The 26,102-nt window shown below is 45.5% G+C and overlaps 1 protein-coding gene across 2 annotated transcripts in view; it reads right to left on the bottom strand.

The window, feature by feature from the left end:
* The window catches only part of LOC132823332 (dihydropyrimidinase-related protein 3-like), a 248,098-nt gene extending 224,370 nt beyond the window's left edge, over window positions 1–23,728 (bottom strand). Inside the window, exon 1 of one of the 2 annotated variants that reach the window (XM_060837026.1) lies at window positions 23,197–23,728. In XM_060837026.1, the coding sequence (XP_060693009.1) occupies window positions 23,197–23,538 (342 nt within the window). In that variant the 5' untranslated portion in view covers window positions 23,539–23,728. The remainder of the gene's footprint in view (window positions 1–23,196) is intronic. The other variant, XM_060837025.1, reaches the window with a different exon arrangement.
* Window positions 23,729–26,102: the final 2,374 nt, after the last annotated feature.

The raw sequence follows: 26,102 nt of genomic DNA, 5'->3' as shown, positions 1-26,102 counted from the left end.
GTATTTCCAGTGTGGCATGAAATCTCATTTAAGTTACAGTCTTCTACAAACTTAGACAAAAGATTTACTGAGGACCACACTACCCTGTTAGCTATGCAGTGATTTTGGAAAATAAGACTTTTCTGTATTTAAAAGGAATGAAAACTAAACACCCAATGGAAATGGGCAATGGGACAATGGTCATCCTGGCAATATGGGTAGCTGCTCATGGTTATTGGGTTCAGATGAATGATTAACACAGAATGCATGACCAATCCTCAAAATAAAGAATATCGATATGGGCAGGTTAGGAGACAGAAAGGATTCAGGCAACAGCCCACCATCTTCTTGGGAAAAGACCAAGGGATCTTTTCCACCAGCTCGAGAGAAGATCAAAGACTGTTAGCACCAAGAACTGTGCGACATCAGAGATAAATACTCCACCACTGCTCCAGCTCCCCCATTCTACACAACACTGTGGTGCAGTGACCCTACCTCTAGGCCAAGAGACAAATTGCATCTGCTCTGATGTGCAGTAACATCTCAGAACAAGCTGATTAGAAAATATCTCCATCCAATTCTTCGGGAGGATTAGCACAGTGCAGGCTGCAACTCAGTGATTCTTTAATTGCCCAGCAGACCCTGAATATTCGATCAATATTATTTGGAAATGAAGCTCCATTTTTACGCAGACAACCAGGTTTGATTCCAGCCTCGGGCAACTGTCTGTGTGGAGTTTGCACATTCTGAATTGAATTGAATTGAGTTTATTGTCACAAGTACCGAGGCACAGTGAAAAGCTTTGCCTTGTGAGCAACACAGACAGATCACAGAGTTAAGTAGCAGAGATAAGTAAATAATAGGTAAACAGCAGCAAAAACAAAAATAAAACACAGGTCAAGGCGAATGTTAAGAGTTTGTGAGTCCATTCAATATTCTGACAACAGTAGGGTAGAAACTCTTGCAAAACCAGCTGATGTGTGTGTTCAGGCTTCTGTACCTTCTCCCCGATGGTAGAGGTTGTAGAAAAACATTGCCAGGGTGATATGGATCTTTAAAAGTGCTGGCAGCCTTTCCTTGACAGCAGGCCTGGTAGATGGATTCTATAGATTCTATAGATTATCCTTATATCTACGTGGGTTTCCTTCAGGTGCTCCGATTTCCTCCCACAATCCAAAGATGTGCAGGTTAGGTGAATTGGCCATGGGGAATTGCTCATAGTGTTCAGGGATGTGTACGCTCAGTGCATCATTTAGGGGAAATGTAAAGTAATAGGGCAGGGGAATGGGTCAGGGTGGGATGCTCTTCAGAGGGTCGGTATGGACTTGTTGGGCCAAATGGCCTGTTTCCACACTGTAGGGATTCTATGAAGACAAGCCAGACCAGTATCGATCTTTTGAAAGTTTTATTGGCTTTTCCTTTTGGGAATGTCGTAAGTTGACATAGGCCTGTAGGAAGTGATTCCAAATCAAGAGGCCTAATACCTTTAAGTCCTTCAATTAGGATCCAATTTGATGGAGTCCATTTTAGAACTTGGACCTCCAGATTTAAGAGACAACAATGCTGTAACATCATGCCCTTCATGGGAGGAGGGGGAGAAATCCAACAAGCCTTTCCACTTATCGCATAAACTCAATCTCAATGCACCACAATCCCTTTCTCAATCCATGGGCTGTGGCAGTGCCAGTGGCAAAAACAGCAAGTGACTTTGGCTGAACTGCTGCCCTCTATTAATCAGAAGGTCAGGGGGAACATGGCACATGTTCAGCAGGCACATGGGGTAACGCACCACCCTCAAATGTTCACTTCCTCATCACACAGTTGGGTATCTCTCACTGTGGCCCTATTATTATTGGGTTAAAATGTTGGAACTTCCTCCCTAATGACACTGTGGGGACATCTTCATCGCCCAAACTGCAGCAGTTCAAGAAGGCAGCATTGTGCTCACCTGGGGATGTAAAATAACTTGCCAGTTACGACCTTGCCAGAAGAATGAGCCACACAACAGGGAAACAGACCCTTCGGTCCAACCAGTACATGCCAAACATAATCCCAAACTAAACTAGTCCCACCTCTCTGCTCCTGGCCCTTATCCTTCCAAACCTTTCCCACTCATGTGCTTATCCAAATGTCTTTTAAGTGTTGCCCAAATCCACCACTTCCTCAAGATGTTCATTCCACACACGAACCACCCTCTGTGTAAGAAAAAATTGTCTTTTTTAAATCTCTCTCCTCTCACCTTAAAAATGCGCCCCCTGGTCGTGAAATCCTCAGGAAAACTCACCAAATATTAACTCTATCTATATCCCTCAGGATTTTATAAACGTTTAGAAATAAGTGATCTCGGCACCAAATCTTTTCTTTTGCAGCATCAATTTTCCAGCTGTTACCAACTCTTTTTGAGCTATAATTGAGATTTAATCTGATTGCTACATGAACAAACTTAGAAAATGGACCTACTTTTCCTCAGAATCTGTTCCTGGACTGTAACAATTTATGGCAGTGAACAGGGTAAATTAAAGTGTACTTCCCTTTCGCATCTGCATTCAAGTAAAATCCAATCGATAAAATGTAACATAGTAAATAGGTCCTTTGAGGCTGCTCTATTATCAATATAATCATGGCTAATCTTCCAGTTCAGTATTCTGTTCCCACTTTTTCCCCATATTCTTTGAACCCTTTAGCCCTCAGAATTATATGTAGCTCCTGAAAGATTTTTTCCCTTGCTGGTTGTAGAAGGTACCATATCTATAGGGGCCCAAGGTACAATTCTCTCCTTAATTTGCCAGAACTGGGGATGTGCCAATTAACTGGCCGAGAAATCCAGATGGCCAAGACCAAAAATTCAATTAACGTTTAAGTGGTAGCAGACGCATTTGAATTTAATTTTCAAAAGCTAGTATCAATAAAAGTAACCAGGATGCTGTCAGCTGTTACAAACTACTAACTGGGTCAAAGACAACCAAAGGAAACTTGATAACCTTTTTCTGGTCTAGCCGCACAATAATATGGTTGACTTGTAAATGTCCTCCAAATCCACTCAGCTGTAGCAAAAAACTCAAGGCAGAAAGGGATTGGCATTCATTATCAAAATCCCGATGTCAAATCTTTAAATATGTCTTGGGTGGTAAGAAAATGATAACTGTCACCAGGATCCAATTCTATATTGTGTTGCTGGAAAAGCGCAGCAGGTCAGGCAGCATCCAAGGAGCAGGAGAATCGACGTTTCAGGCATGAGCCCTTCTTCAGGAATTCCTTAAGAAAGGCTTATGCCCGAAACGTCGATTCTCCTGCTCCTTGGATGCTGCCTGACCTGCTGGGCTTTTCCAGAAACACATTTTCAGCTCTGATCTCCAGCATCTGCAGTCCTCACTTTCTGCAATTCTATATCCACAGGTTTGAATTGGTGGGTGTTGTTGGATATGGTGAGGACTTGAATCCATCCCTTTAATTCTCGAGAGTTCTTTTCTCGCCAGTATCTGTTTCAAACTGTCAAGTTTAATCCTAATCTTTTCTAGCTTTCACTTTACATACAAGGTACATCATCCTACATCGAATAATTCACAGTGTGACATTCGCTGACTGGACTAATTTTAGTTTATCCATTGTACAGAATCTCACTGTACACAGAATCTTTTATGCACTACCTCCCCAGCCAAGATTTCATACTTATAACAACTCTCTTCTTTTAACTTTCTTAGCCTTCCAAGAGAAAGAACAACGTCAACCACTTTAACCATTGATCATCCACTGGCAGTCCCTCACAGATGAGGATGACCCTCTTCCACTGTCAGGGTGAGTCTGTAGGTGGTTGTGCAGACTGATGGGCTATCGCAGGCTCTGTTACATTTGGGGCAGGAGGTGGCCACAAGAAGGGGGTGGTTGGGGCGCTGGTGTGGCAACACACTCCTTTTGCCGTTTGCGCCAGGTTTCCACTTTTTCCCACCTTCCCGGATGCTCCTCTCCCACTTTGGACGGTCTCAGGCCAGTGGTTCCCAGGTGTCTGTGGGAATGCTGCACTTCCCCAGTGAGGCCTTGTGGGTATCCCTGAAGCACTTTCTCATCCCCCTGGGGCTCGCCTGCCGTCTTGGAGCTGGGAAGAGAGCACCTGCTTGGAGAGTCTTGTGTCGGTCATGGGGACGACGTGCCCAGCCCATCGCAGCCAATCCAAGCCACCATATGCCTGGAGGAAGAACCCCTCATCTTCTGCCATGGGGCCCTCCAATCACATGGCATCAACATCAACTTCACCAGTTTCCCAATCTCCCCTCCCCCCACCTCATCCCACATCCAACCCTTCAACCCAGCACCGTCCTCTTGACCTGTCCCACCTGGCCATCTTCCTTCCCACCTATCCGCTCCACCTTCCTCACCAGCCTATCACAATTACACCCCAATCTGCATTGACCTATCGTCTTCTTAGTTACCTTCCACCCCCTCTTTATCTCTCAGCCCCCTTCCCCCTCCACATTTCTGATGAAGGGCTTATGCCTGAAATGGAGGAGAAAGTGAGGTCTGCAGATGCTGGAGTATCAGAGCTGAAAATGTATTGCTGGAAAAGCGCAGCAGGTCAGGCAGCATCCAAGGAACAGGAAATTTGACGTTTCGGGCATAAGCCCTTCATCAGGAATGAGGAAAGTGTGTCCAGCAGGCTAAGATAAAAGGTAGGGAGGAGGGACTTGGGGGGAGAGGCGATGGAGACGTGATAGGTGGAAAGAGGTCAAGCTGACGGTGATATGCCAGAGTGGGGTGGGGGCGGAGAGGTCAGGAAGAAGATTGCAGGTTAGGAAGGCGGTGCTGAGTTTGAGGGATTCGACTGAGACAAGGTGGGGGGAGGGGAAACGAGGAGACTGGAGAAATCTGATTTAATCCCTTGTGGTTGGAGGGTTCCCAGGCGGAAGATAAGGCGCTCTTCCTCCAACCGTCGTGTTGTTATGTTCTGGTGATGGAGGAGTCCAAGGACCTGCATGTCCTCGGTGGAGTGGGAGGGAGAGTTAAAGTGTTGAGCCAAGGATGGTTGGGTTGGTGGGTCCGGGTGTCCCAGAGGTGTTCTCTGAAACGTTCCGCAAGTAGGCGGCCTGTCTCCCCAATATAGAGGAGGCCACATCGGGTGCAGCGGATGCAATAGATGATGTGTGTGGAGGTGCAGGTGAATTTGTAGCGGATATGGAAGGATCCCTTGGGGCCTTGGAGAGAAGAAAGGGAGGAGGTGTGGGTTCAGGTTTTGCATTTCTTGCGGTTGCAGGGAAGGTGCCGGGAGTGGAGGTTGGGTTGGTGGGGGGTGTGGACCTGACGAGGGAGTCACGGAGGGAGTGGTCTTTTCAGAACGCTGATAGGGGAGGGGATGGAAATATATCCCTGGTGGTGGGATCCGTTTGGAGGTGGCGGAAATGACGGCGGATGATACGCTGTATACGGAGGTTGGTGGGGTGGTAGGTGTGAACCAGTGGGGTTCTGTCCTGGTGGCGGTTGGAGGGGCGGGACTCATGAGCGGAGGAGTGGGAAGTGGAGGAGATGTGGTGGAGGGCATCGTCGATCACGTCTGGGGGGAATCTGCGGTCCTTGAAGAAGGAGGCCATCTGGGCTGTACGGTATTGGAACTGTTCCTCCTGGGAGCAGGTGCGGCAGAGACGAAGGAATTGGGAATATAGGATGGCGTTTTTACAGGGGGCAGAGTGGGAGGAGGTGTAGTCTAGGTAGCTATGGGAGTCAGTCGGTTTATAGTAGATGTCTGTGTTAATTCGGTCGCCCGAGATAGAAATGAAAAGGTCTAGGAAGGGGAGGGAGGAGTCTGAGATGGTCCAGGTAAATTTGAGGTCGGGGTGGAAGGTGTTGGTAAAATGGATGAACTGTTCGCACTTTTTTTAACCCTTAATAAAGCTTATGAAACCAGAGTCCTGCAACACTCAGGAAGACTAGCATGAGAAACATCATTAAAAATCACAGGCGCCATTTCCCTCACGCACCTTAGGATGGGTACTTAGATACATATTTTTCCACATTTTTAAAACAAAATAAATTATTAGCCCTTAGAAATGTGCAACTTTAGGGTGTTCTTCGCAATAATTAATTCAAACACGCCAAAACTTATATCTGGTTGTACAAAGTTAAAAATCACACAACACCAGGTTATAGTCCAACAGGTTTAATTGGAAGCACTAGCTTTCGGAGCGACGCTCCTTCATCAGTTGATAGAGTCTAGATGATCAAAAGATTCAACTAATCAATCAAGCTTTGCGTCCCTCCCATCTCTTTGTTAGATATTACTGAGAAATCATTGTATGGAAACAGGCCATTCGGTCCAGCAAGTCCACACCGACCCTCTGAAGAGTAATACCCAGACCATATATTTCCTATATTTATCCCGACTAATGTGCCTAACACACACATCCTTGAACACTGTGGGAAGTTTGGCATGGCCATTCGCCTAACCTGCACATCTTTGGATTTCTTTTTGTCAGGAGCTGGTAAGATAATTGGAATGAGAGTATCGCTGTCTCAATAGGATCGTCGTTTTGAAGTTAATTCAGAATTACACTGCTTAATATCTAAACCAATACATTTGAAAGTTTCAGAATTTTAAGTTTCAACTTTAAATGATTCTCCAAACTTATTAATAACATTTTTCAAATTCTGTAGTACCATCCAATTTTTAAAAATTAGCACTTATTGAAAAAATGCCTTTATGTTTTCCTTCATGCTATCAATACGACATTAGATGACCTGTTTTTAATTAAATACAACTTATTTTCATCACAACCAATCTCACTGAAAACTGCCACATGCTGGAAGCATTATTCAGACCTTTGAGAGTTGAATTGAAATGAGTTTATTGTCACGTGTACCGAGGCACAGCGAAAAGCTTTATCTTGTGAGCAATACAGGCAGATCACAGAGTTAAGTAGCATCAATAAGTAAATAATAGATAAACAGCAGCAAAAACAAAAACACAGGTGCAGGTGAATGTTAAGAGTTTGTGAGTCCATTCAGTATTCTAACAACAGTAGGGTAGAAACTGTTTCGAAACCGGCTGGTGCGTGTGTTCAGGCTTCTGTACCTTCTCCCCGATAGTAGAGGTTGTAGGAAAACATTGCCAGGGTGGGATGGATCTTTGAGAATGTTGGCCACCTTATCTCTTGGCGAACTTAGAATTAGGCAGAGAGCTAGTATTTGTAAAATTCCTCTTCAAACTTAAAGAAACAAAAACTAAAGAGGATTGTGGAAAGGATAGGGTGGGGATTCATAACTGGATTTCTTATGTATGACTTCATTTCTGAGTGTTTAAATTCTGGCTCAGGTTGAACTGAATTGAGTTTATTGTCACATGTACCGAAGCACAGTGAAAAGCTTTGTTTTGTGAGCAGTACAGGAAGATCACAGAGTTAAGTAGCATAGATAAGTAAATAATTAGTAAATAGCAGCAAAAACAAAAACACAGGTACAGGCGAATGTTAAGAGTTTGTGAGTCCATTTAGTATTCTAACAGTAGGGTAGAAATTGTTGCAAAACCAGCCTGGTGCGTGTGTTCAGGCTTCTGTACCTTCTCCCCAATGGTAGAGGTTGTCGAAAAACATTGCCAGGGTGGGATGGATCTTTAAGAATGCTACGGGATTGGATTTTGTTTTTAAAAAGGCAGAATAAATCAAACAAGGGTGATGATGGGTTTCAGCCTGTCATAAGAACACAAGAACTAGGAGCAGGAGTAGGCCATCTGGCCCATCAAGCCTGCTCCCCCATTTAATAAGATCATGGCTGACCTCTTTGTTGCCTTAGCTGCACTTACCTGCCCTCTCACCGTAACCACTTAATTCCTTCATTGTTCAAAATGTTATCTATCTTAGCTGTAAAAACATTTAACTAGGCAGCCTCAACCACTTGGGCTTGGGCTGGGTATTCCACAGCAGAACTCAATTGAAGATTACAGCATTTTTGAGGAGAATTAAGCAAAGCTGTCCCACAAATGGGTCATTTTAATTTTATTTGGCAGTAAGATTGGAGATAGAAGTTCCTGAGTGAGTGAGCTAAAAGGGATTGAACCCAAAAATCTATGTGAGTAGCACAGCATTCAAAAAGCTTATGCCAGATGATAAGACCAGTTACCGTTGAGTTGAAAAGGAACTTTGAAGGTTATGTTGGCTCTTGTCAAGTGAGAAACAGCTTGTAGAGATGTACCCTGCTGGTATAAACCATATCTGAGAACCTTGGATAGAAGACAGCTGCCAATGAGTGAATCTTGATGTTCCAATCCACTGAGTTGAAGAAGTGTGAGGCCCTACTAGATACAGGTGCGACATTGGTAATAACATCAGAACTAGGAGCAGGAGTAGGAGGAAGTGAGGACTGCAGATGCTGGAGATCAGAGTTGAAAGTGTGATGCTGGAAAAGCACAGCAGGTCAGGCAGCATCCGAGGAGCAGGAGAGTCGATGTTTCGGACAAGAGCTCTTCATCAGGAGTACACCGTCTGGCCCTTCGAGCCTGCTCCCCCATTCAATAAGATCATGGCTGATGTTTTCATGGACTCAGCTCCACTTACATAGAACATAGAACATAGAAGGATACAGCGCAGTACAGGCCCTTCGGCCCTCGATGTTGCGCCGACCGAATCCTACCTAGCCTATACTAGCCCAATAACTTCCAAATGCCTATCCAATGCCCGCTTAAATGACCATAAAGAAGGAGAGTTCACCACTGATACGGGCAGGGCATTCCATGAACTCACAACCCGCTGTGTGAAGAATCTACCCCTAACATCTGTCCTATACCTACCACCCCTTAATTTAAAGCTATGTCCCCTAGTAACACCTGACTCCATTAGCGGTAAAAGGTTCTTAGTATCTACCCTATCTAAACCCCTAATCATCTTATACACTTCTATCAGATCTCCCCTAAACCTTCTCTTCTCCAATGAGAACAGCCCCAAGTGCCTCAGCCTTTCCTCATAAGATTTTCCTACCATTCCAGGCAACATCCTGGTAAACCTCCTCTGCACTCGTTCTAAAGCTTCCACATCCTTCCTATAGTATGGTGACCAAAACTGCACACAATACTCCAGATGAGGCCGCACCAGAGTCTTATACAACTGCAACATGACCTCAGGACTCCGGAACTCAATTCCTCTGCCAATAAAGCCCAGTACACCATATGCCTTCCTCACAGCACTATTTACCTGGGTGGCAACTTTCAGAGATCTGTGTACATGGACACCAAGATCCCTCTGCTCATCCACACTACCAAGTAGCCTACCATTAGCCCAGTAATCCATCATCTTGTTATTCCTACCAAAGTGAACAACTTCGCACTTAGCTACATTGAATTCCATTTGCCACATTTCCGCCCAGCTCTGCAGCTTATCTATATCCCGCTGTAACTTACCACTTCCTTCCTCACTATCCACAACTCCACCGACCTTTGTGTCATCCGCAAACTTGCTTACCCAGCTTTCAAGTCCTTCCTCTAGATCATTTATAAAGATAACAAAAAGCAATGGTCCCAAAACAGATCCTTGTGGTACACCGCTAGTAACTGCGCTCCAAGATGAACATAATCCATCAACTACTACCCTCTGTCTCCTTCCAGCCAGCCAATTCCTAATCCAAACCTCTAATGTATCCTCAATGCCATACCTCCGAAGTTTTAGCATTAGCCTACCATGGGGAACCTTATCGAACGCCTTACTAAAATCCATATACACAACATCTACTGCTTTACCCTCATCCACTTCCTTGGTCACCTTCTCAAAGAACTCAATAAGGTTTGTGAGGCACGACCTGCCCTTCACAAAACCATGCTGGCTATCCCTGATCACGTTATTCCTACCCAGATGTTCATAAATCTTATCCCTTACCATTCTCTCCAAGACTTTGCCCACCACTGAAGTCAGACTCACTGGCCTATAGTTGCTAGGGCTATCCCTACTCCCTTTCTTGAACAATGGGACCACATTCGCTATCCTCCAGTCCTCTGGTACTATTCCTGTTGACAACGACGACATAAAAATCCAGGCCAATGGCTCTGCTATCTCCTCCCTAGCTTCCCATAGGATCCTGGGGTAAATGCCATCAGGCCCAGGAGACTTATCTATATTCATCCTTTCCAATATTCCCAAAACCTCTTCCCTGCATATTTCCAGGGCATCCATTCTAATTATTTGTGATTCCATATTCACATCAGCAACAGTGTCCTGTTCCTGAGTGAATACTGATGAAAAGTACTGATTTAATGTCTCTCCAATCTCCTCCGCCTCCACACACAACTTCCCACTACTATCCTTGACTGGACCGATACCTACCCTAGTCATCCTTTTATTCTTGACATACCTATAGAAAGCCTTTGGGTTTTCCCTAATCCTACCAGCTAAAGACTTTTCATGTCCCCTTCTCGCTTCTCTTAGCTCCCTCTTTAGCTCCTTCCTGGCTACCTTATAACTCTCAATCGCCCCTACTGAACCTTCACGCCTCATCTTTACATATGCCGCCTTCTTCCCTTTCACAAGGGACTCCAATTCCTTACTAAACCACGGCTGCCTCACAAGGCCCTTTACACCATGCCTGACTGGTACATACCTATCGAGGACACGCAGTAGCTGCTCCTTGAACACTCCCCACATCTCATTAGTGTTCTTCTCTTGAAGCCTGTTTTTCCAATCCACACATCCTAAGTCATGCCTCACTGCATCATAATTTCCCTGCCCCCAGCTATAGCTCTTGCCCTGCGGCACACGATTATCCCTCTCCATCACTAAAGTAAAAGTCACCGAGTTGTGGTCACTGTCCCCGAAGTGCTCACCTACCTCCAAGTCTAACACCTGGCCTGGTTCATTACCTAGAACCAAATCCAATATAGCCTCCCCTCTTGTTGGCCTGTCGACATATTGTGTCAGGAAACCCTCCTGCACACATTGTACAAACACCGACCCATCTAATGAACTCGAGCTATAGCTCTCCCAGTCAATATCTGGGAAGTTAAAGTCCCCCATAACAACCACCCTGCTACCTTCACTCTTTTCCTGAATCATCCTCGCAATATTATCCTCTACTTCTCTAGGACTATTAGGAGGCCTGTAGAAAACACCTAACAGGGTGACCTCACCTTTCCTATTTCTAACCTCAGCCCAAACTACCTCAGATGGCAAGTCCTCTTCCATCGTCCATTCCACTGCTGTGATACTGTCTTTGACAAGTAATGCCACGCCTCCCCCTTTTTTACCCCCATGTCTGATCCTACTAAAACATTTGAACCCTGGAATGTGCAACAGCCATTCTTGTCCCTGTTCTACCCACGTCTCTGTAATGGCCACAACATCGAAGTCCCAGGTACCAACCCACGCTGCAAGTTCACCTACCTTATTCCTTATACTTCTGGCATTGAAGTATACACACTTCAATCCACCTTTCTGGTTACAGGCACCCTCCTTAAAGATCGCTGCATTATTCCTAACCTCCCTACACTCAAGGTCCTGTACCCTAAAGCTACAGTCCTGGTTCCCATGCCCCCGCGGAGTTAGTTTAAACCCTCCCAAAGAGCACTAGCAAACCTCCCCCCAAGGATACTGGTGCCCCTCAGGTTCAAGTGTAGACCATCCTTTTTATAGAGGTCCCACCTTCCCCAGAAAGGACCCCAGTTATCCAGAAACCGGAATCCCTCCCTCCTGCACCATCCCTGTAGCCACGCATTTAACTGCTCTCTCTCCCTGTTCCTCGACTCTCTATCACCAGTTCACCATAACCATTAACTAGGTTACTGTTCAAAACTCTATCTTTGCCTTAAAAGCATTCAACGAGGTAGCCTCAACTGCTTCACTGGGCAGGGAATACACAGATCCACAACCCTCTGGGTAAAGAAGTTCCTCCTCAGTTCAGTCCTATACCTGCTCCCCGTTACTTTGAGACTGTGTTTCTAGTTCTCAGGAAGTTTGAAAGTGCATTTTTTGCCACATCCATACAGTGAGTGATGTGAGTGTTTGTACTTTTGTAAGAGATATCTTTATTATGTCGACTGCTTGAAATTAAATCATCTTACTGGGTGCATGTTAATTTTTATGGCAATAGTTTCAAAAAGTGAAATGTTGCTCATCATTATATTTTCATCACAGTTATTTCAGGATTCCTTTCTCTTCAGGCGAACGTAACATATTTTATTCAAACTGATAAAAGACAGTTCCTTTAATAACTGGATTAACATTAACCTCACAAGCAGCATGATAAAGAAACATTTTCTATTCTCGAAAGAAGGTCACCTTCATCTTGCCTTTGAGTCAGAAGGTTCTGCGTTCAAGTCATACTCCAAGATTAGAACACTGAAATCAAACAGTCTGACAATACTGAAAGTGGCTGCACTGTCGCTGGGATCAACTTTTCGATTAAATTTTTAACTGAGGTCATCTGCGTGCACCCATACCTATAAAAGATATCATGATGCTACATTAAGAAAGAGCAGGGGAGTTATTCTGAGTGTCCTGAATATTTATCCCTCAAACTAGATCACAAAAACAGATCATTACCATGTTGGTGTTTGTGGAAATTGCTGTGTCTCATTGGGTATTACTGCTTCCCATTGGTAAAGTAAGGTAACCACAGTCCCAGAGCATCACAGGGCTGCTTTCTCATTAGAGAGACGACAGGTAGTGAGTTTAACCTGAGGGTTGCCATGCTTCAAGCCAGGACTGAGGTTGAGGTAAGATCTTCATGTTAACCTCAACCAGTATGGGAATTGTACATGCGCTGTTGGTGGTTACTCTGCATCACCACCAGCTGTCCAGCCAACTGTGCAAACTCTTGTTTCCCACACTGCAACAGTGGCTACACTTCAGAGGTAGCCGTGAAGCATTTTGACTCATCCAATGATCATGAAAGGCACTTTATGAATACAAATCATTCATTTTTTTCTTGCTTTCCTATCCTGTTGTGTGCACTCAGCAACTACATTTGCCAGTAATAGAGATGGGATTATCATTCAGATGTACTGAACATGCTGTGAAGCAATTTGGGACTTGCTGATTTGACACATGCTACTGTGACTTGTCAGCAATGGGCTTTAACCAGGGCAGCACAATGGCTCAGTGGTTATCACTGCTGCCTCAGGGACCCAGGTTCAATCCACCCTCAGTCCACTGTCTCTGTAGAGTTTGCATATTCTCCCTGTGTCTGCGTGGGGCTGCTCTGGTTTCCTTCCACTGTCCAACAATGTGCATGTCAGGTGAATTGGCCAAGCTAAACTACCCACACTGTCCAGGGATGTGTAGGTTAGGTGAATTGGCCAAGCTAAATTGCCCACAGTGTCCAGGGATGTGTAGGTTAGGTGGATTGGCCATGCTAAATTGCCCACAGTGTCCAAGGATGTGTAGGTTAGGTGGATTGGCCATGCTAATTTGCCCACAGTGTCCAAGGATATGTAGGTTAGGTGGATTGGCCATGCTAAGTTGCCCACAGTGCCCAGGGATGTGTAAGTTAGGTGGATTGGCCATGCTAAATTGCCCCACAGTGTCCAAGGATGTGAAGGTTAGGTGGATTGGCCATGCTAAATTGCCCCACAGTGTCCAAGGATGTGTAGGTTAGGTGGATTGGGCATGGGAATTGCAGGGATGGGTTAGGCCTGGGTTGGTTGCTGTTAGGAGGGTTGATATGGACTCGATGGACTGAATGGCCTGCTTCCTCAGTGTTGGGATTCTATAAACATAAATGTCATTGTGAAAATGAAATTTATTTCTTTCTTTACAATATTTACCATCGCTATAGCCTAGACTTTCTCATCATTACATTAGTTTTGAAATTGGCTGGTGGGGGTTTCTAAAGCAGATTCTAATGGAAGTGTCCCAATTGCTGTAAATTTTAAGAGATGATCTGATGGTTTCAGGTACAGACTCAGACAGGCATATAGAGCACATCGATGACGGGAGTAGTTAGGTGATGTAAAGTCATACTTAAAGAGATAAGAGCAATTAAAAGGAAATGTCATAACATATCAGAGAAAAAAACTGGAAAACTCCAAAGAGCATTGAAAACATATCTGCACCCATTAGTAATGCTGTCAAACTTAAGGTAAAGGATAAAAGAGGTGTGAAAAGAATGAGATAAAGAAAATCCAATCAATTCACAAATAAATGATGGAGCAGCTCAGCATGGGCACTTGAAAGGACAGTATATGAGATAGGGAAGGGGAGGACATGATAACAAGCTAAAAGATAGGAAAAATTGGTCCACAATTTAAAGGTGTTGAATTCAATATTAAATCCAGAAGATTGTAAAGTGCCCAGTCTAGTAAAGTGCTTTCTTTTAGCTAGTTATCAAGTCCTCCCCTCCCCCATCCCACTTACTATTCTTTGCAGTCTGACAGGAAACACACCATTGTTCTGCCATTCTCACATTCCAATCACTTAATGAAAACTGTCAATATCTTTTCTCCATCAGCACCCTACACCCACTACCCCCACCATTTGCCCCCCTGAACTATACCATAAATGCTGCCCCCTCCATGCTTCATTTCAGCTCTGACGCGTTAGCTTGCTCTCTTTCCATGGATGCTGCCTGACCTGCTATCAAGTGCTATCAGTGCTATCAAGCAGCACCTGCTCAGCAATAAGCTGCTCAGTGACGCCCAGTTTGGGTTCCCCCAGGGTCACTCAGGTCCTGACCTCATTACAGCCTTGGTTCAAACATGGACAAAAGAGCTGAATTCCAGAGGGGAGTGGAGAATGACAGCCTTTGACATTAAGGCTGCATTCAACCAAGTGTGGCATCAAGGAGCCTGAGCAAAACTGGAATCAAGGGGTATCATGAGGCAAGCTCTCCTGTGGTCAGTCATACCTGACACATAGGAAGATGGTTGTGGTTGTGCGAGGTCAGTCATTTCAGCTCCAGGACATCCCTGCAGGTGTTCCTCAGGGTGATGTCCTACGCCCAACCATCTTCAGCTGCTTCATCAACGACCTTCCCTCCATCATAAGGTCCGAAGTGGGGATGGTTGTTGATGATTGTACAGTGTTCAGTACCATTGGCGAATCAGCATCTTCAGATGCTGAAACGGTCATATTCAAATGCAACTAGATCTGAGCAATATCCAGCCTTGGGTTGACAAATGGCAAGTAACATTCGCGCCATACAAATGTCAAGCTATGACCATTACCGATAAAAGACAATCTAACAACTGCCCCTTGACATTAAATGCTGTTACTATCACTGAATTCCCCACTGTCAACATCCTGGGGATTATCATTGACAACAGACTCAGCTGAACTCATCACATAAACACAGTGGCCACAAGAGCAGGTCAAGGCTAGGAATACTGTGGTGAGTAACACACCTCCTAACTCCTCAAAGCCTGCCCACAATCTACAAGGCACAATTCAGGAGTGTGATGGAATACTCCCCATTTGCCTGGATGGGTGCAGCTCTAACAACACTCAAGAAGCTTGACACGATCCAGGACAAAGCAACCCGCTTGACTTGGACATCATCCACAAACATCCACTCCCTCCACCACCAACTCTCAGTAGCAGCAGTGTGAACTATCTACAAGATGCACTGCAAAACTCCACCAAAGAACCTCACGCAGCACTTTCCAAGCCCAGGACCATTTCCAATTAGAAGGACAAGGGCAGCAGGTACATGGGAACGCCATCACTTTCAAGATCCCCCCCAAGCCACTCACCATCCTGACTTGGAAATACATTGCCGTTCCTTCACTGTCACTGGGTCAAAATCCTGGAATTCCCTTCCGAATGGCATTGACCACGGGTCAACCCACAGTAGATGAACTGCAGCAGTTCAAAAAGACAGCTCACCCCAAACTTCTCAAGGGACAACTAGGGACAGGCAATAAATGTAGGGCCCAGTCAGTGACTCCCATATCGCACAAAATGCACAAACAAAGAAAAAGTAGCCAAAAGCTTAATCAAGAAAGTAGGATGTAATAAGAATGAATGCAAAGTAGAGAAGGAGAGTGTTAACATGAAAGAATTCCAGCACTTGGCCATTGAGGCACAAAGTAAAGTGGTTGAAACTGGGGAAGCTCAAACGAATTAGAATAAAGAATGTAGGAGCTGACAGAGTAAAAACAAATCTTTGTTTTATCAGAACATTTCATTCATTTAAAGGAAACTATAAAGGTTTTTTTTATAGAGGAAAGGTCATGCTCTTTTTAGAAACTCCATGGTGGAACCTATCCAACACGTTAAAAGGGACATTCCTCTTTAGTTGCATCAACAAGCACTGCATTGTGTCCTCTTTAAATGAGGTTATGCTCTTAATGAAAACGCGTCTCATTGTTTCTGCAATTCGCATCAAACAGTGGCTGCCATTGCTCAAATGAACTGAACCAGTGAGGGCAGAATGGGGCAAGGCAAGTCTCTTCAAGAATACTGGTCTCTATGCCTGCCTCCAGTCCTGCTCTGCCATCACCCTTGGTTATCCTTAGGTCCATCAATGAAAACCTTTCTGTATTTCTGTCTCCTTTCCTTTGGCTCAGTGATTAGCACTGCTGGCTAACAGTAGCAGGGACCTGGGTTCAATTCTAGCCTCAGGTGACTGTCTGTGTGGAGTTTGCACATTCTCCCTGTGTCTGCATGGGTTTCCTCTGGGTGCCCAAGTTTACTCCCACAATCCAAATATGTTAATTGGAAATTTAACATTTCCATTTCACAAATGGGAAGTATTCCATTAACATTAACAGGTTAGGTGGGTTGGCCATGCTAAATTGACCACTGCATCCAGGGATGTGCAGGTGAGGTGGATTAGCCATGGGAAATGCAGGGTTACAGGGATGGAGGGGTGGGTCTGAGTGGGATGCTCTTCAGAGGGTTGGTGTGGACTCGATGGCCTGCTTCCACACTGTAGAGGTTCTATGATTTGTGGCTATTCACAGCTCCCAAACTTTTAATGTAAACATCCTTGTTCCCATCAAGTCACTCAAAATATCACAGAAAAAATAGGCAGCGCAGAACGCAGAGTCACTACTGAGCTGGTCTTCAATTAGTTTTGACTGTACGTAGGCGACAGAGAAATCTTCCAAGTTTCCGACACTGACACAGAGCAGGCTAGATGGACTAGCTAGCTTTCTCCTCTCCAACACTTCTGCATTGTCATATATCTAATCTCACATGGAGCCCCACTTCGACTCTTCCCTTGATACATTTCTTGGCTCTGCAATCCAGCTGTCATTCATGGTGTGTGATCCCAATGCACTTGAAGAATAAGTTGACATCAATGACGCCTTGCCACACTTCCCACCAAACTAGAGTCATGGCGCCCATTGTAGTTGCTTTGCTCTCCACTGCCCACTCCCTCATTCCACCTCCACCCTCTCACTGAGCTCTCCAGTTGGCCAACCCACTGAACTCGCTTGCTGCCTCACAGTCTCCCTGCACTCCTTTACACTGTTTAAATTCAGTTCCCATCAAGTTCACCTTCTCCAGGTTGAGAATATAGAAGCCATGGTTAGTAGGTTTGCAGACAGCACCAAAATTGACGACATAGTAGACAGTGAAGAGGTTTTTTCTAAGGTTACAAGAAGATAGCGATCAAATGGGCTGAAAAAAAGCAGATGGAGTTCAAACAGATGTGAAGGTATTGCATTTTGGTACAACAAACAGGGGCAGGACTTATACAGTTAATGGTATGGCCTTGGGTAGTGTTGTGGAACAGAGGGACCTTGGGGTTCAAGCTGCATAATTCTTTGAAGTTTGCATCACATAAAGACAGGTTGGTTTAGAAAACGTTTAGCAGTTTGCCTTCATTGCTCCGTCTTTTGAGTATAGGAATTGGGAAGTCACGTTAAGGTTGTACAGGGCATTGGTGAGGCCTATTCTGGAATACTGTGTCCAGTTCTGGTCATCCGGTTATAGGAAGGATATTATTAAGGTAGAGAGAGTTCAGAAGAGATTTACCAAGATATTGCTGGGTATGGAAGGCTTGAGTTATAAATAAATCAGCTTTGACATTTTTCACTGGAGTGTTGGAGGTTGAGAGGGGATCTTGTAGATGATTATAAAACCATGAGGGGTATAGATAGGGTTAATGGTTGGTGTTGTTTCCTGAGAATGGGGGCTTTCAAGCCTAGAGGGCATGTTTTTAAGGTGAGAGGAGAGTGATTTAAGAAAGACACCTAGGGCAAATTCTTTGTACAAAGGGTGGTTCGTGTGTGGAATGAACTTCCTGAAGAAGTGGTCGGTGCAGGCACAATATCAATGCTTAAAAGACACATAAGTACTTGAATTGGAAAGGTTTGGAGGGATATGGGCCAGGAGCAGACAAGTGGGACTAGTTTAGTTTGGGATTATGTTTGGCATGGACTAGTTGGACTGAAGGGTCTGTTTCCATGCTCTATGACTCTATGAGCTCTTAGGACATGACCATCTTTCCTTAGCCCAAGAGCCTTAAACATTATCAACGGTTCTCTTTCCTTAAGCAGTATTCTTTTCACCCTCAATGATAAAGCACTTGTTAAAGTTCTCTCCTGAATAATCCAGTCCTTCTGTCTATTGATCATCTTTAACCTATTTTATCTTTGTAAAGTCCCTAACGATGTGCTATTTGCATATTGGCCACCACATTTCCTCGATTATAATGGAGGTGGGATTCAATAGTACTCCATTCTACCTGAAGTAAGTTAAAAATAATGCAACACCAGGTTATAGTCCAACAGGTTTAATTGGAATCACTAGCTTTCAGAGCACTGCTCCTTTAGCAGTGGTTGACAACCACCCGAAGAAGGAGCAGCGCTCCGAAAGCTAGTGATTCCGATTAAACCTGTTGGGCTATAGCCTGGTGTTGTGTGATTTTTAACTTTGTGCACCCCAGTCCAACACCGGCTTCTCCAAATCATGACTACCTGAAGTACTTTGAGATATCCTGAGAGACCAGAATTGAATGCAATATTCCAGAAGTGGTCTTAACCAATGTCCTGTACAGCCGCAACATGACCTCTCCCCACTCCTGCACTCAGTGCACTGACTAATAATGGCAAGCTTTTTTCACTACCCTGTCTACCTGCGACTCACTTTCAAGTTCCCACTTATTCATTGACTCCAACCTCTAGCTCTGCACTACCACCCTCGCATTTCTAAAAACTACCGATGCTGATCACTTGCTGGAGACCTCTTCCTGACAGAGTTAAATCTGCTCCAAGTTATTATTCCAGAGTCAGTTGCTGATAAAGAGATTTTAAAAAAAACACAAAGAATTACAGATGTTGGAAATCAGAAACAAAAGCCAAAAAAATTGCTGTAGAACTTCAGCCTCCTTTCCGACTCCTCTTTCGAGGTCTTTTTTGAAGTTGGAGAAGGTGAGGACTGCAGATGCTGGAGATCAAAGTCAAACAGTGTGGTGCTGGAAAAGCACAGCAGGTCAGGCAGCATCCGAGGAGCAGGAGAGTCGATGTTTCAGGCAAGAACCCTTCATTGGGAATGGGGTTCTTCCTGATGAAGGGCTCTTGCCTGAAATGTCGACTCTCTTGCTCCTCAAATGCTACCTGACCAGCTGTGCTTTTCCAGCACAACTCTCATTGGCTTTTTGAATCTGGCCCAGCCAGCAATGCCCACGTCCAATGAATGAAAATGCAAAAAGATTGAATTGGATGGTTCTCAGACATGAAATTTTGGTGAACCTTCAGCTGAATTTCAAACTCTGTATCTTACACATGACGAAACAACCTGTTTCTATCCTAATTGCATCCTGTCACAGAAACTCTCATTCATCCAGTTATTAGCTGCTATATTGCCTCTATTTTTCATCAATTCTTACAGACATAGAGATGTACAGCACGGAAACAGACCAACTCGTTCATGCCGACCAGATATCCTAAATTAATCTAGTCCCATTTGCCAGCACTTGGCCCATATCCCTCTAAACCCTTCCTATTCATATATCCATCCAGATGCCTTTTAAAGGTTGTAACTGCACCAGCCTCCACCACCTCCTCTGGCAGCTCATTCCATACATGCACCACCCTTTGCGTGAAAATATTACCCCTTAAGTCCCTTTTAAATCTTTCCCTTCTCACCTTAAGCCGATGCCCTCTAGTTTTGGACTCCCGTACCCTGGGGAAAAAAAACCCTGTCTATTCACATTATCCATGTCCCTCATGATTTTATAAACCTCTATAAGGTCACCCCTCAGCCTGCGACATTCCAGGGAAAACAGCTCCAGTCTATTCAACCTCTTCCTATAGCTCAAACTCTCCAACCCCAGCAACATCCTTGTAAACCTTTTCTGAACCCTTTCAGGTCTCACAGCCTCTTTCCTGTAATCACTGACTTCCTGAATTTCATCCTACACAAACCCCATCCCTGGCTGTAAATCACACACTCCCTCGCCCCTTTGTCCTTTCCATTATGCAAAACATGGAATTCAAAAATCCTAGTTTACCCAATCACCTCCTGACTTTTGTCCTAACTCCATGACCTTCTCCAGTCTCACATGCCTACGCACCACATTTAGTCCTCCAGGAATTCCTACCTTCATTACCATTCTGTAGTAGTGCCTTTAGTTAACACAATGCCATACTCTGGAGTTCTTTCTTAGAATGCAACCGCTCTGCTATCCCTCTGCATCCATCTGGAGAACATCCCAAAATTAGGAACAGGAATAATTCATTTATGACTCTCATGGCCCATGGTGGAGCATTTAACATGAAAGACTATAACGTTGAAAACGTTTTCTTAATCTCTTAATGTTTCAGCCTTGATAGTCTATATTTTGGTTAAATTTTAAGATGGTGTGGGCGAGTGCAACACTACACAACACTTTTCACTGTATTTTTGTAACAAAATACATGAGACAATCAATAAATAAATCAAGAAATCAAACTCGCTCTGTCATTCAGTTAGATTATAGCTGATCTTCAAAGGTCATCTCCAAACCTGACACTCAGAACCAAGCCTGAGGCATTCATTTTCATCTTGGTACACCAGGGATTTGCCATGCTCGAACCGCTATGTAAATGAATAACTTTGTTGCTGCACATGAACAAACAGCTGGAGAGTCGTAAAAATGAGCTTCAATGCGAAGCGGTGACCAATTTATTCCTCAGGATTTCAGAGACAGGCCTATCAAAACCACCATTGACTGGATAAAAATCAAGACACATCCCTGAGACACGAAACAATATGAATCCACCATTTCTTGACCCTATAACCAAAAACAAATTACCCCAAAGAACTGCAGATGCTGGACATCAGAAACAAAAATTGTTGGAGAAGCTCAGCAGGTTTGGCAGTATGTCTAGAGAGAAAGCAGAGTCAGAAGTCACCAGTCCAGTGACCTTTCTTCAGCACATTGTGTTTCTTAAGCCTGGTTTGTGTTCTTATGGCACAATGACAGTGGCTCTACTTCTGGTCCAGGAGGCTTGAATGTATTCAGAGATGTCTGAGTAGGCTAAACGTGACTGGCATCCTGCAAAACCACCAGCTGCTGGTCAGCAGACACCAGACCGCTCCACCTCAGAGTCTGACCTATTGATACAATGGTGCCAACCCAAAATCTCCCAGTGGCCCCCAAACAGGGAGACTGTCGCCCTCCAGAGTGGCAGAACTGGGAAGCATTTTAAACCTATTTGACAGTGCAGCAAACGTTTACAGCAAAATACTTGGTGTGCCCGGCAATCCTGATATTAAACAGGCAGCCAATATCAAGGCAAATTCTTGCTGGGTGGAAGAGGGTGTGGGTGTGGGAAGGGTCTGTCCACAGAAGGTTGTGTTCCAGGGCTGCACTGTAAGTCAGGCTGTGGCAGTAACCCTCCCATTGCTCCAGGAGGGTTAACCGAGAGGCAAAGAACCGCATGCAACTACCGCAGTGCAATTCTCGTCTGTAGCCACTGCGTGGCTCTACCTCCATTCCCTATTTCCCACCGTCTCACCTGTCAGCCCCCAACAACCTCTCCCCGTTAAAAAAAACATCAAGCAACCCAAGCTGGGCACTGCGCTGGGGCGAGGGAGCAGCCCGAACTCAGACTGAGCACAGTGCTCACAGGCATTAAGGGTGGAGGGGAGTGTGTATGTGTAGAGGAGAGAGGAGGTAACCTCTGTCATACTACACCTCCTAATAAACAGCATCTTCTGTTTACGTTCCGTAGAAATCTCCAAACAGACCCTCCAAGACTGCAGAGTGGGTCATGACTTCCTGCTATACCGCAGCCTCTCAGTAACACAGGGAGGGGGTGGCCAATGCGGCAAGGCCAACTCCAGGCCGAACTGATTCAGGCAGAATTAAATCAAATTGAGTGTGTGTGAGAGAGTGTATGAGAGTGTTTGTGTGGGTGTGCGAGAGAGAGAGAGTGTGTCAATGTGAGTATGTGTGAGTGTGTCTGAGAGTGTGTGTGAGAGTGTGTGAGATTGTGTGAGAGATTGTGTGTGTGAGAGAGACTGTGTCAATGTATGTGTGTGTCTGTGAGTGTGAGTGTGTGAGATTGTGTGTGTGTGAGAGAGACTGTGTCAATGTATGTGTGAGAGTGTGTCTGAGAGTGTGAGAGTGTGTGTGAGAGACTGTGTCAGTGTATGTGTGAGAGATTGTGTGTGTGTGTGCGAGTGTGTGTGTGAGACTGTCATTGTATGTATGAGAGATTGTGTGTGTGTGCGAGTGTGTGTGAGATTGTGTGTGTGCGTGTGTGAGAGAGACTGTGTGAATGTGAGTGTGTGAGTGTGTGTGTGACTGTGTGAATGAGAGTGTGCGCGAGTGTGTGTGTGAGAGAGAAGGTAAGGCGTTGTTACTCCGCTTTTAACCGACACCGCTTCCTTCCCAGGAGATTTGCCTCAGAGTGGGGCTTGACGTTCAGTGAATGCAGTCCTGTGTCTAGCCACTGAACTTAGATGCTCCCCCTTAACTGGACGCCTCTCGCCTGCTGTGACCCGAACAGACCGGTTAAAAGGAACACCGACTGGGCGAGACTGAATATTAATCCAGGTGACAAGGCTATTGTTTACAAATATTCCCCCATCTGGCTAGTAATTCAAAACACACACACACACACACAAAATCCACGCCAACAGGAACGAACTTCAACAATAGCAGAAAGATATTTTGCATCACAATATTTTTGTACAGTTGCAATAACAGTTTCGCAGAGACTAAACTGCAGCATTTTTGTTGTTGTTGAAAAAAACACCACAACCTGACACATGAAATGTCATTGCCTAGAAATGAGAAGTTGGTACGAGTTTGGGTTCCTAACTCCCGGTGAAATGTGTGGGGCAGCTGCTGAATGGAGTTGGGGGTGGGGTTGTTTGTTACCTGCGGGTCACTCTGGTTCTGAAGCCTCTCTTTGTCGTTCGACGTGATGATCTGGACCCCGGGTCCCCTCTCGGTCGCCTGCGGACTCTCCCTGACCGCATCGCCTGGAGTCTCAGCGTTGTCCCGGGACCCCTGACTTCTGCTAGCGCCGCTGGCGCTCCGCGAACTCCGGCGGCCAACACTCAAGGCGTCGAAGTCTAAGGTCTTGCTCTCGTACGCTCCTTCCACCGAGCAGAACATCCCCCCGTATTTCTGCCGGGGGATCTGAGCTGATGTACCCGGCCGGGCCAAATAGACCGGCAAGTCATCCTCCTTATCCCAGATTCTCCTACTCTCAGCCATTGGAATCTGTCTGGTCTCCCAAGCGAAGGTGGAAGGGGCTGCAAAAGCTGTCTTTTTTTTTGCTTGCTGGGGTGGGTTAGGGAAGAGAGGATGGGGGTAGGTTTTAGAAGGAGAGGTAGATCAGAAAGACTTAACTGGGGGGGGGGGGTGAAATTAGTGAGGAGTCAGAAAAAGCTGAGCCTGCGACTGGTAGACTGCTTCTAAAATCCCCTGACACGGAAGTGATAAGGAGGCGTGAGCCACTGACTGAGTGGATTTTAAAGTGCACTGAGTCTACCGTGCTGTATTCTCTCTCTCTCTCTCTGGTTTGTAGCAATTCACAGACGCCACTCCATCAGTTGGAGTGAGGGCAGTCTCCAGGGGTGGCTGGGTGACATTGGAGGATAGGGTGTAGGGGTGAGTGGAGAGAGAGGTGCAGAGACCCTGAAATCACAGCCCCAGCTCACTGCAAACACACTCTCAAAAACGTTGCGTTTTATTTATCCCCTTTATACAGACGCGCTCAAAGCACGCAAGATTTACTCACTTCAGCACAACCTATTCCTTAAAGGGGTTGGGAGAAGCGGAACAGTTTGTCTGTGTCCTCTCACCCCGTCTCCTGGGAGCAGCCTTGACATTCCATTTGAGTTTTTGAGTGAACTTGCTGACTCAGACAAGTCAATGCAGGTCTCTCTCTTTCTCTCTCTCCCTGCCATTCTCGCAATCCCTCTCTCTCACTAACATCCCAACAGCCTCTATCTCTGTGCGTCGTTCTAACAGTCTCTATCTTCTCCCTCTCTCTCTCTCTCTGCCATTCTCGCAATCCCTCTCTCTCACTAACATCCCAACAGCCTCTATCTCTGTGTGTCGTTCTAACAGTCTCTATCTTCTCCCTCTCTCAGTCCTCCAGCCTCGCTCTCTGTCGTTCTCACAGTCTCTGTCTGTCATTCTTTATCTCTCCCTCTCTCTGTCGATCTCGCAGTATGTCTTTCTCTCTGCCATCCTAGCAATCCCTATCACTCTTAGTTGTAATCCTGGTTGATCGTGATGTGTGTGCCTGAATGGAATGTATCCAAGCTGATAAACGGAAAGTACGTACACAGTGGCTGGGGTAATGGGGTGACGTTGATGATGGTGCAGAGAGTGACTATGACAAGGAGTTGTCGCAAGAGCTGGCGGGTTGGTGATGGGTGTGTGTGTGGGGGGGGAGTAATTGAGGGGCTCTTTGCTTTAGCAGAGGCCGAATGTCCCCTTCCACCTTGCACCAACACGATTCTGTACCTGTACCTGGAGAGTTGAAGACTAGGATGTGGAGACTTGAAACAAGAACACTGCAGGGTTCCCAGGGTAACTCGCTCTGAACAATGTTTCAAATCAGAGTGCCCCTCGGAATCTCGAAGATAAAAAGTTCCAACCAAAGCTAACTACCTCAGTTGGCAAGCTTTTCAGTTGAAACCACATTGAGATCCTCAACATTATCTTCAACATAAACGTCGACCTTAGCTTAAGATGCTTTTTTGTAAACACTAGAAGGCAACTCTTTCTTTTATCTATAGGTTTTCCGGAAACTCGGAAATCTATATCTGTCCCTTAAGTCCTATCCCGTTGGTTTACCCCAGTGGTAGAACCAGTGGAATGGGTGGCACGGGAAGATCCCACCCTCGTTCTGCTCAGGGCACTGACAGGGCACCAGGGACAGACGCCACCGCGGTTCCCTCCTTGCTCCTGGGGTTGGTTGAGTGTGAGATGTACCGCTCCCGAAGGGAACTGTCCTTTCAGCACCCTCCCCACTGCAGCGCTCCGCTCGCCGAGCAACAAAGGGGGAAACCCCAACACCCTCCATTGCCCATGACTTGTGCTGGTGTTGGACTGGGCTGGACAAAGTTCAAAATCACGCCGCACCAGGTTGGAGTCCAACAGGTTTATTCGGAAGCACTGGCTTCCGGAGCGCTGCTCCCAACCACCTGCTGAAGGGGAGGTGCTCAAAGAGCGAGTGCTTCCAAATAAACCTGTTGGACTATAACCTGGTGTTGTGTGATTGTTAACTCGACTGCCCTGCCTCCCTCGCCCTGTCAAATCTCCCTCCCTTCTGCCCTGCTGTTTATTTCCTCACTCTGCTTTGGACGCAAGAAGGGGAAAGTGAACTCTGCAGATGCTGGAGATTAGAATCAAAAGTGCGGTGCTGGAAAAGCACAGGTCAGGCAGGGGCAAGGGAATCGACGTTTCGGGCAAAAGCCCTTCATCAGGAATTGGACACAAAAACATTGAGAATCATTTTGGGTTGGTCATATGGCAACCCACTTTACTGAGGATCTTGGACTCTAACTAACCCACCGGAAAATCCTATGACTGCAGTCATGCCTTCTAGTTAGAAGACATTTGGACCAATGCATGTTGCAGCTGTGCAGAATATTGGTTAGGTTTTTGGAATACTGTGTGCAATTCTGGTCTCCCTGCTATAGGGAGGATGTTGTTAAACTTCAAAAGGTTCAGAAAAGATTTACAAGGATGTTGCCAGATTTGGAGAGTTTGAGTTGTAGGGAGAGGCTGAACAGACTGGGGCTGTTTTTCTCTGGAACTGAGGG

The sequence above is a fragment of the Hemiscyllium ocellatum genome, chromosome 16 (assembly GCF_020745735.1).
Source record: "Hemiscyllium ocellatum isolate sHemOce1 chromosome 16, sHemOce1.pat.X.cur, whole genome shotgun sequence".
Classification (NCBI taxonomy): domain Eukaryota; kingdom Metazoa; phylum Chordata; class Chondrichthyes; order Orectolobiformes; family Hemiscylliidae; genus Hemiscyllium; species Hemiscyllium ocellatum.
The sequence above is the reverse complement of the archived record's forward strand: the minus strand, read 5'-3'. Positions and strand labels throughout refer to the sequence as shown.